A 12,242-nucleotide genomic window follows, 5' to 3' on the forward strand; every position below is an offset into this window, starting at 1 on the left:
TTGGCAAAAAAAAAAAAAAAAAAAAAGATAACATGTTTTAAAAATAACCTCATGGGATTCACCTAGACCAAAATCCTCCTCCACGTTCATAATTGTTCATTTATTAAAAAATAATAATAATAATAAATAACAGCATAAACACATTAGAGAGAAAGTGGCAGGAAAACAGGAAAAGTAGGGCCCACTATCAAATTTTATACCCATCCACTACTCCAAAGAGCCATTATTAAAATTTAACTCTTCAAATTCTCCAATAAAAAAAGAAAAAAAAAAACGTTAGGCAGAACCCAATTTAGACCGAGTCGGTTTCCTTACTCTCCGAGTCAAACACACTTGAGAAAAAAAAAACGCGTTCAACAAAATACTCTGAACTTATACGCCTTTTTTTCTCTCTATCCTCGCGCTTTCCTTCTATTCGTTTCCCCCCCTTTCTCAATCCTTGTATTAAAACTCTCCTTCTTCCTCTTCTTTTCCATCCAAATTCCTCTAATTCACTCACTAGTTCAATTTTATTCAACCATGGTTATCCACGATCTAAACATCAACAACAAATCCATCAAAATTCGTGAAGTTTGGGCTTCTAATCTCGAATCTGAGTTCCAGTTGATCCGCGATCTCATCGATCAATTCCCTTGCGTTTCAATGGACACGGAGTTCCCCGGAATCGTTTTCGCCGATCCAGCCAGACCCTTCAACTTTCAAAGTCAGCCCTCCGATCACTACAGACTCCTCAAATCCAACGTTGACGCTCTCCATCTCATCCAGATCGGAATCACTCTCTCCGATTCCGACGGGAATCTGCCGGATCTCGGCACCGACGACACCCGATTCATCTGGGAGTTCAATTTCATGGACTTTGACGTGGCGCGTGACCTCCACGCTCCGGATTCCATCGAGCTTCTCCGCCGTCAGGGAATCGATTTCAATCGGAACCGAGTGGAAGGGATCGACTCGTCCCGATTCGCTGAGTTGATGATGTCATCGGGACTCGTTTGTAACAACTCAGTGAGTTGGGTGACGTTTCATAGCGCCTACGATTTTGGGTATTTGGTTAAGATTTTGACACAGCGAAGGCTTCCGGATCGGGTAGACGAATTCCTCGGCGTTCTTAGGGTTTTCTTCGGCGATAACGTGTATGATATGAAGTACTTGATGCGATTCTGCGAGAGTCTCTACGGCGGTTTGGACCGGATTGCGAAGATTCTGAACGTGAACCGGGCGGTTGGAAAGTGCCATCAGGCCGGGTCCGATAGCTTGCTTACGTGGCATGCGTTTCAGAAAATGAGAGATACGTATTTTGTACAGAATGAGATGCAGAAACATGCTGGGGTATTGTATGGATTAGAGGTCTTCTAATTAATTGTAGAAAAAAATTAAATTAAATAAAAAAAAAACAAAGATTTATTATTTATTTATTTCCATATGTTTTCATATTTCATATAGAAATATTAACATATGGATTATTGGAAGGAAATGATATTTATTGACTTAATTTTCAAAAAATTAAAAATCAAATGGTTACCAATCAGAATTCCAGTAAATTGATAATTTTGATGCATGAATTATGATTGAAAATTCGGATCCATGTCAAATAAGCAAAAAAGTAAGGAATTTTAGAAGAGTTTCTAAAGAATGAAGGGCTTGGTAATGTTCTTGCATCTCAAGCAAAAGAATTTGTGGTAAATGAAAAATTGCTGAGTTTGATTAGGAGCAGACGGAGACAAAAAGTTTAGGTAAAACACAAGTGGATGCTTTTTAAGAGGGAATCGGATGGGGTTCAAGGACTTTGGGGCCATTTGTTAACGCTATTTGTTTGGTAGGATTTCACACGGAAATATTAACTTTACAGCGTTTCAAAAATGCTCTTATGGCTATTTATTTAATTTATAAATTATTTAATGTAATTTGAACTTAAATAATATATTCGTTATTTGGGATGTTTTTAATATAATTTTTTTTAAATATTTATATTTTATAATAAAATATTTTAAAAGTACACAATATATATTAATATAAGAACAAAAGTAAATATTTTTGAAATTTTTCTATTTATAAGAATTTCCTTTGTTTTTTATCGATTTGAATTTTTTTTTTAAATTAATATAATTTATATTACTTTTATATGTTATTTTTCTCAAAAAATAATATTTTATAATTTAAGATTTTTTTATATAAAATAAATATTAATTCAAATTTAAATTTGAATATCTTACTAAAAATAATAAGAATTACAATATAACAAAAAAAATGTGATATATGATTCAAAGTATTTATTTCAATTATATAATACAAATGAAGAGTGGGATATATATATATATATATATATATAAAAGGAAGAGATAAAAAAGTAAAATAAGGATGCTTTCAACTTGAGAATTTGAAAAATACATCTTTCAGGAGGGCATCTGATGCTCTTCATAAGGATATCCTAAGATGCCTGCATGTTTAATACCACAAAACAAATGTAATGATCAGATGTCCACTTCTTAAGAATCTAGGATGTCAGTAAAACAAACGACCATTAGATATTATACACATTTTTAATTTAATTTTTTTTTTTGTCGGAAACTTAATTCTTCTAAAATAGAATGTGTGAAGTTGTTCGTGACACTACAATAAATCAGGATATTTTACAACTATGGGTGCATAGGTTGTTCCCTTAATCCCTTTATGATGTTGGTTGATTTACATTTTCTGCCTTGTGGAGGTAGTAGATTCTTTGAATATGGAGTTCTCTATCTTTTGAATAACCTATTGGACTTTGTGGGTAGATAGTAACCAGAGTCGGACATTTCGGCAGTAATCAGAGTCTTCATAGATATGAAGGGGCACTTATAAACTCCTAATTTGTAGGTATTTTATTTTATCATCTTTATTTTGGATAATTTTTGTGTATTTTTCCATAATTTAAAATTCACAAACTTAAGAAAAAAAAAACAAAAATAAGTTTAATTTACTTTTCTTTCTTTGAATAAAAGTCAAATTGTAATGGGTAGTAAAGGAATTAGTGTATTTCAAATTTTATCACCGGTTTTTTAACTTTGCAAATGTAGCAATAAAAGGTAGATTCCTTTTCTTTCTTTAATATTTCAATGTTATCCTTTTTTTTCAATTAATCTTGATTTCTTTCCCTATTATTTCACCAGGCTAGCTGTACGTGTTATCTAAGTTTGGCCCGAAGCGAAAAAAACGGCACATGAGTTAATAGCTTGATGAGACAATCCACCAATTGATCTACTGCGGGGACATAATATACATTAAGGACACCTTGGAGTGCCTCATCATGAATAAAATGAATATCAATTTCTATATGTTTAGTATATGTGTTATGTGTGAAACATCGGATTCATAGCTAACGTCCCTATGCTCAAACTATCACAGCACAGGATTGAAGCACAATTATTTTCTAACCCATCTCATGGAGAAGTTGTTGCAGCCATTTAATCTCAGCATGTGCAAGAGCTTGATATTCAGACTCCGTGCTCGATCGAGCCACAATTGTTTGCTTCTTAGAAGACTAGGAGACCATCCCAAAAAATACACAGTAAGCTGAAACTGACTTCTGATCATTGATATTTGAGGTCCAGTCAACATCAGAGTAGGTTGTCACAGTTAAGTCAGGACTCAGTTGAAAGAATTCAGGCTTATTGGAATTCAAGCTGAAGAGATTGATTAAGACTGAAGCAAACGATTAGGCTTCAGGCTGAAGCAAATGATTAGGTTTCAGACTGAAGCAAATGATTAAGGTTCATGAGAAGATTGAACTGACATGTGGTAAGCTCGATGTTTTGGGAAAAACTCTGTCTAAAATCAGACAAAAATTCAGCAATGGGATAAGAAATGTCAAGAGGATCGACAAACCTGAGAGAGGGATCCATAATCTGAGGAAGCAACAGGGCTCGATTGCTGATCTTCTGGAGTAGTCCTAGCCTAGGCAACATAATGGTTTCGCCGTCGGAAAGAAATATATTGTGTCGGTGAAGGATCTCATACCGAGAGTTCCATGAGTATGTTCGGATCGCTCTGATCTCACCGTGAACGAAATACAATTTTATACATTCAATACATACAGCTATGCAAATAAATTCTAATTAACGACATGCTTAGAACAAGATAAATAACAGGGAAAGAGTTCCATTCCAGTTGAAAACTATCTTCAAACTTCAGAACCCCAACGCAGCGGAACCTTCCAACAAATCTACCAACACCCGACAGGAACGTCGACTGCAGCAACACGATCAACGCGAACACGAACGTCGCAACGGGGACGACACCACCACTAATGAGCCCCGGGTATTCTCGGAGTGAAAACCCAAAGGGTGGGCTTTGATGAATTTGGTAGAGGATGGAGGAAAAACGAGTCGTGTAGGCGATAAGCAAGTGGAAGGTAAAACAATGCTATCGTATAGCAGAAGTGCTTATCGCATAGAGGAGCTACACGATCGTGTAGGAAATGCTGAATAATCGTTTAGGAAAAGGTGTACGATCGTTTAGGTGGAGAAGCAACTATTGTATAGGCTCTCGGGCGATCGTTTCACGAATTTTTTTGGGTAGAAGAATGAATATCGATTGCACGATGCAAAAATGAAAACTTTTTTCATTTTTAACTTATCGGTTACCATAACGATGCTGCCCACTAACCCACATCCGAACATGGAAAAAGGATTAATTATCATATAATTAATCAATTAATTAATTAATAAATATAATCATATTATATTTATATCCTATAGTTTGATATCACATATCTACTATAGTATTTTCTCCTCTACTTGATATAAATCATATTTATATCTAATTTCCTCCATAAAATTGTATCTCATACATTTGCCAATTATATCATATATAATCGAACTCATTCTTGTTAATTTGAACATTTCAAATTAACCCAAATACTGGTTCTCGACTTCATCCAAGCTACACAGGGAACCTAATGGACCTGTGGCTCGAAGCTCCAACGGTATGTGAATAGCTGACTAAACTCTTTAGTCACGAGATCCACCATCCGTTAACATTCCACTAAAGACCAACAGTTGAACTCTTCTTACCACTGATATATCTCTGTTGTTGGATTTTATGTCCTCAACTCGTAGTTTGTAAATTAATAAACATATTCTGTTTTGTTTTTCGATAAAGTTGTTATTGAAATTGTAATCTTGAATCCAATAAACCAAGGTCCTGGGGCTATTTAATGTAGTTTGAACTTTATGTAGTGACATAAATGTGGATCAAGTTCAAATATATATAGCCAAAATGGTCTATAGTATATGAATAAGGTTGGGCGCCTTATTCTGGGGACACTATGGATGCGGCCCACTTTGTAGTTAATACAAACGATGTGATCATGAATCGTTCTTTTAGAGATATGTGAGTAGGGGCATCCTATGTAAAGAGTTTACATAAGACTGAACCATGAAATAGTCACTTTTTACGTTCTAAATGTCATTTTATGTATAAAAAGACTATTTCGTTAATTGATGACCTAGGTAACTTAATCTTAATCCTGAGCTAACTATGAACTTCTGTTCACTCGGAATTATCCTTAGATCAACATAGGTGAGGGCAATTCATCATCGCTGGCCCAATAAGCCTCCCATTTCAAGGGTAAGATCGGGTGGATAGCTGGGAACATATGGTGCAAGACGGAATTCACTCCTACCCGTTATAGGGATAGTAGATAGGTTGTTCCTTTTAGTACTGAATCCAGGTCTTGAACAAGGAGCCCCACCCTCTCCTTGGCCCGAGAGGGATTCGGTTTATAGGTTAGACCTTAAACCAATTGTTCATTAGAGGATCAGTGGAACTTTAGGAACAAGATGTAATCTTGGGGGTAAAACGACTTTTATGACCTAACCGAGATTACGAACAACCTGTGAAGGATTAGCTTACTAATCATGGTTATATCAAATGGACACAAATATATCTATAGTGAGGGGAGTGCAACTACAAATCATTAGAGCCCATGATCTATAGGTCCATTAGGTTCCACTAATAATCATGGAATAAACTTAGAACAGTATGATAGAATGATTCGAATTGTTCGAATTAGGTAAAGAGAGAGAAACCGACAAGTATATATGATATAGTGGTTGGGTTTTTCAGTTTAGAAATACAGCTTTAATATTTAAATGTGATTTAAATATCAAGAATATGAATACGTTCATATTTGGAAGCTCGAAAATAATGGAAATAGTCAAAGATGTAAAAAGTCAAAGAGTTGACTTTTGACTTTGAAAAGTCAAACTTTGACCGACCTTATATTCAAATGTGATTTGAATTTCGAGAAAATGAATGCGGATTCATACTCGGGAGGTCAAAATTAGTCAACACGGAAAAAATCATAAAAAGTCAAAATGTTGACTTTTTGGTCAAAGTTTGACTTTGACCAAATGACTATTTTGCCTTTTGACTATAGTTAGTGGGAAAATCCAAACTGTTGTTGGATAATTCTACTAACAAAATAGTGGGCTAGGTGTTGGCTTATAGTGGAGACATTAAGCCCACTAAAATAGTGGATTATAAGTGTTGGGTTTTTATGGATTTGGTTCATGCAATTGTTGCATGGTTTCTTCTATAAAATGGGCTTTCATTTTTGGATTAAAAAGTTTTTTTTGCCAATTTTGCCAAATAGTTTTTCAAAATTGGGCTAAAAAAAGGGAAAACCCAAAACCCAAAATCCATCTTTTTTCTCTCTCTCGTTTTCTTCATCTACTGGGTCCCATAATCTGGTTCTGAGTCTAGAGGATAGTAGGTCAACTCTAGTGGTGGTCTGAAAGAGTTTGGGTCGAGATTCAGCAAGGAAAAGCGGTTTTCGGGAGCTTCAAAGGTAAGTTAATTACTGCTTTTTTCTTCAAATTGCATGTTTTTCCTTTAAGTTAAAAGTAATTAGAGTGTAATTAGGTCATTTTTCTGCTACGTATGTCTCGAGTTCCATCATGTGGTATCAGAGCATGCTAGAATTAAACTCAATTGCTTTTGGTGAGTGTTTTTTTCCTATCTATTCAAGTGTTGAATGAAATGTGGACTAAAGTGGATTTATTATGATTTTGGCATTGTTTTTCTCTAAATTTCTTGTGGAAATTTGTAATTGCTCACTTGTTTATGAGCATTAATGTGTGAAAAAGAGTCTGTAAATTTGTTGGAGTCGTTAGAGTTGAAATTAGGCTGTAATTTCTTGATTCCGGGAGAGAGAAAAACATCAAAGGTTGAAGAGAATTTGTTCACAGACCCGAATTTAGTCTCCAGACAAGAGAAGAGCTCCCAAACCCGACCCACCAACCCGGATCTGATCCGGTTCAGAGAAGCCCCGCTCCAGCTATCGACAAAGAATTCGGCCCGTTTCGCGACTCGACCCGGTTCTTTGCCCGAAGCTGCCTCGCACGCGCGCCTGGCTTCGCTACCTGCCTAGCCCGGATCCGACCCGCCGGCCGCGCGCCTCCCACTTGCTCGTGACCAGCGTGTTCTGTCGACCCGACCCGCCCGCGCCTCTGTTGACTGGGTCAGCGAGCGTTGATCAGCCGGTCCAGACGGTCTGGACCGGTCTGTTTGACCTGGTTGAGCTGGTTTGACCGGTTTAACTTGATTTTTGGTGTTTTTGGGCCGGTTCGGGAGTTTTTGGGCTGGTTCGAGAGTTTTTTGGTCGGTTCAAGATGGTTCAAAGTGTTTGAAGTTGATTCCATGAAGCTGGTTGCTGAATTTTGTAATAAATTAGTTATTTGTTTAGTTTTAATGCCAAAATCGGTCCACTTTAGCGTTGTTTACCTATTATGCATGTGATGTATAGTGTTGTTTGATTATGTGTGCATATAGTATGCCATATAGTTTTAAAACCTCACCATAGGAAAAGCATGTGACATGCATTTGTTATATCTTATAAGTGTTATAAATATATACTATGCATGCTTAGTTTTAATATAAGTGTTATATTAAAACATGTTTGATTGAAGGAAGCATGTTATAGATGAATGCTCTAGGGTTATAATAGTTATAATTTATTTTATAATTGTTATAAAATAACCTAGATTTCTAAAATCTATAACAAAGATAAGATGCATGCTCACTTAGGTTTAACCTTCGAGCAATCCCAATTTTCATAGAAAATAGGTCGATATCTTGTAAAACCGAAGTTACAAGAAAACTCACTCGGCAAGATCTTGGCAAAAAGTCAGATAAAATGACTAAGGTTGAAGGTTTTTAAGTTGACGGTTCACGGAACACCTACTATCTGGAGATCGAGCCGGCGTCTGAGTTAGGTTAAACCAGTTTTATGAGCATGCGTGAACGGTGTAAGGTAATAAAATTTGTTTATCACCTAGACATCGTAGGTTAAAAATCCAGTATAAAAGTTATACTCGGATGAATCACCTAGACTTAGGATATGTTTAGTTAGCCGAAATGTATCGCTAAATATTTAATACTCTAACCATCTAGAACACTTCAGCTGGAGAGAAGTAATGTACTTTTAGCTCTAGCATCCCTAAGAGTTCACACCGTGAGATTCATGCTTGGCTTTGGGCCACCCTGGGAGCGGACTCCATTCGAAGAGTGTTTGCATGAGTCAATACCAAGGTGAATAGGGGAAGTTGTTCATAGTAAGTAGGAGAAGGAAGTGTGTCAACACATCCTACGGTCTCTTCCATTAGGTCGCACCGTGAGATTCCCATAATGCGCCTGCATGTCTGTCCTAGAGCGACTTTACCAATCGGAGGGCTGTATTATAGGATTCGAAACTCCACGAACTCTAGAAATTGATAGGGTCTCTCAGGTCCATTTCCATTCTTGTCTTTCCAACTTTGGGAGCATAATGATTCCGATCTTTGAGGTCTGAAAATGGAGGGTCACACTTACGAGAATTACTAAGTGTTAGTAAATTCTTGACCAAAGTAGCGATAACTGAGCTATTCTGGTGATAGTATCTAGTTAAGATAGTCTTGGTTCAATAGAGGAATAGTCGATCACCCCTCGGTGAAGGTTATTCTAAATCGTTGAAATATCGTTGCAAAATATAATAATAAAGGGCACATTATTAGTTTTTTTTTGCTAAACTTGATTGGATTTAAAAGATTAATGTTTTTACTAAAAAGGATATGTTTTTCTTTTCAGCATGACTAGCTCTCTAGATCAACTCTTAGCTTCCGAGAAACTAAACGACTATAATTACTCAACATGGAAAAACAATATGAATTCAACACTAGTAATAGATGACTTGAGATTTGTCTTAACTGAGGAATGTCCTCAGGCCCCTGCCTCAAAAGAAGCACAAGGTAAATATGATTTACTAGTTGTTGAAACATGTTTAGTGGAGTATGATACCTCAACCTGGATATTGGATTCAGGAGCCACTAATCATATTTGCTTCTCTTTTCAAAGCACGAGATGGGTATGAATATTTCATCAGTTTTATTGATGATTATTCAAGGTATGGTCATATTTACCTAATGCATCACAAGTCTGATTCTTTTGAAAAGTTCAAGGAATATAAAGCTGAGGTTGAGAACCAGTTAGGTAAAACAATTAAGACACTACGATCAGATCGAGGTGGGGAGTACATGGACTGATAACTGGCAGAAATGCAAGTTATTATAAACCTTTTATTTAGAATTATGAGGGTTACAGGTAGAAAACGCAGTGATAATACTTAGAATTTGTGAAAATTTGAGTTTTGCGTCAATAATCACCTAAAACCTCATTGACCCAATATTAGGCGTTATTCCATGCTAAAGTTTCTATTTTTGTAGCTATCGCAGGAATCAAACACATGTATTTGTAATAAGCAATCACAGACAAACGCATGCGCTGAAGCCAGGCGACCACAAAAGACGAACACAGACAGCAACCCTATGCGTCCAACGCATGGAAGTTGCAGTAATCGCATGCGTCCAACGCATGGAGAATACGGTGAACAAATAGAAATTGCGGCCACGGATCGACAGCCATAATAGAAGATCGCAAGATGGGTAGAACGCGTTGATAACTTCAGTTAATTCAGCTCGGATGCATACCTTAGGAGTATCAACAAGATAAGGTGATGTGACAATGCCCATAACGCGACAAAAGCAGCAGTGAGCCATACCTTCATCATTACAACTGTCAGCGTCCAAATTCTATAAATGACCCTTGAGACCTTCATTTTGAGACATCCGAGCTTCTGCCTCAAGGAAAAAGTTTGTGATCACAGATGAGAGCTTGAAAGAGATTTCCAGTCAGAATTCTTCATCTCCACAACCCAGACCGAGTGACGATCGGAGCATTCGCCGGAGATAGAGCTCGAGAGAGACATCTCCACCATTCAACCATGGCACCACCAGTAGCCTTGACGCAGAGTCCTTCATCTCCCTTCTAATCTCTGTATTGTATTACATTTTAGCTTGAGATATTAAGATATTTTGTGATCAATGAAAATCTTAATTCCTTCATTACCATCTTTTTCATCATCTTCATCTCTATCATAGTTTTTTCTTCAACGTTTATTTATCAAAGTCAATCGCATGCTTAATCGTGTAGCCTAGAGATAGGACGCATGTAGCAACCCACCGAGAGGTGTGCGTTGTGCAAGTATAAGTGAGTTAATCCTCTTTGCTTGGTGAAAGGTTGTGGCAACGCCTGTCTATGGGTTGTTGCATTGCTTGTCTATAAGTTAAATAACCGTATCTAACTACCTGAGAAGGTAAGAGATAGAACGCACTAAGCAAGGTTCGTATTATTCCTAGAGATAGACACAATCTTATGCTCGACGCAACCATGCACTATAGAGATATAGTCATGCGGCTGACCACCGAGAGGTGTGATGCGTTAGTGCAACGAGCTAGGATTACTAGGGCGATTTAAGATAGTAAACATCACTATGCGTTATTAGTTGTTGTGTTTCTACCTATTCTCATTGTAAACCGCCTATTGCTCAATCTGTTTAGTTAGGAGTAGGAGTAGTGTATAAGTCATTTAAACTTTCTTCGCTTTATTTTTATTCTTCGTCTCAAATGCATCACTTCACAAATCTTATTGAGTGACAAGTCCCCGTGTTCAACCTCGGATTACTCGAGAAACTTGCATTTGTGTTATACTTGGTGCAAACGTAAAAAAACTTGTGATAAGAACGCATGATCATTGCATACTAAGATTAACGCATCATCATTCCGACGCATGACCTCATACGCATGGGAGTAAACGCATCAGTTATGTCTAAGTATGATTTCATGTTCAAACCCATCCGTCCTTAAATAATAAAAATAAAACAAAACAAAACGCGTCCATATATTATCCCAACAAGTTTTTGGCGCCATTGCCGGGGACTTGGTAGCTAATGTTTTGTGAAGTTTTTGTGTTTTCGTAGGCACCCTTTCAATCTTAGGCATATTGTAGATTGTGTGACCAAGCTGCAAACAATATTTGAAGTATAGGCGATGCGTCGAAAGTCAAATATTGACCCCAAGATAGAAAGGCTATCTGTTGAATGAGCTGGAAGGTGTCTTAGACACATGTCAACCATTATGCGTCCAACAATTGCTGGAAGCTCCAATGGTCAGGGCGAGCCCTTGACCCAAGCAGTTGAGAGCCATCTCCTATATTGGAGACTTCTTGTGGTGACAACACTCCAATTTCTCCAGGGACACCTTCTATTCTATCTTTTACATTGCTTTCCTAGTTTATTTTTTATTTATTGTTATTTTGGATATACGGCTGCTTCTTTGGTTGTGGTGCATTTTCTCCTTGTAGGTGCAATAATAACTCTCCTCAGTGCACAGTTACAACGGAAGACTCCTCCACATCCTTCAACGCATGGCTTCAATCACATGAACTCCAACGCATTATCGCATACGTTATTCTACTTAAGGTTCTTTTCTTGTTATGTTTTATGCATTATCCTTTTGGAATTCTCCTTGTTTGACTGCGGTTCTTTTCGATGCGTCTATAATGGTACAAATAATTCACCGCATCCTTTAACTAGTATCGCAAGGCACCCCATACTTTTAATAGTTTCTTTAAATTGTGAAAGTCTATAGTTGTATTGTGTGCAAACCCTTACTCAAACATTTATTATCACATTCCTATTAAGTTTGTTTTCAGCTTGCAGTGAGAACGCTACCACCCTCTAAGTTTGGGGGGTGGCAGCAGTCTCGGAGAATTGCGTTCATAACATTACGGTCATTTTCTTAAAAAAAAAAACTTTTGAAAATAACAACTCCACTGTCAATGCAATGAGGAAATCCATGTTGATAAGAGTTAAGTTGTGAAAGGCATTTACC

The 12,242-nt window shown here is 37.0% G+C and overlaps 1 protein-coding gene across 1 annotated transcript; it reads left to right on the plus strand.

The window, feature by feature from the left end:
• The first annotated feature begins 227 nt into the window (after window positions 1–227).
• On the plus strand, window positions 228–1,415 carry LOC120069519 (putative CCR4-associated factor 1 homolog 11). The gene has a single exon (XM_039021296.2). It carries the CDS (start codon window positions 520–522, stop codon window positions 1,354–1,356), a length of 837 nt encoding a protein of 278 aa, XP_038877224.1. The 5' UTR covers window positions 228–519; the 3' UTR covers window positions 1,357–1,415.
• The last annotated feature ends 10,827 nt before the right edge of the window (window positions 1,416–12,242 follow it).

Source organism: Benincasa hispida, chromosome 8 (genome assembly GCF_027475165.1).
Source record: "Benincasa hispida cultivar pf3 chromosome 8, pf3_genome.v1.1, whole genome shotgun sequence".
NCBI classification, from domain to species: Eukaryota; Viridiplantae; Streptophyta; class Magnoliopsida; order Cucurbitales; family Cucurbitaceae; genus Benincasa; species Benincasa hispida.

Coding starts and splice junctions, on each gene's coding strand:
- LOC120069519 (XM_039021296.2), top strand. CDS start 520: ATGGTTATCCACGATCTAAACATCAACAACAAATCCATCAAAATTCGT.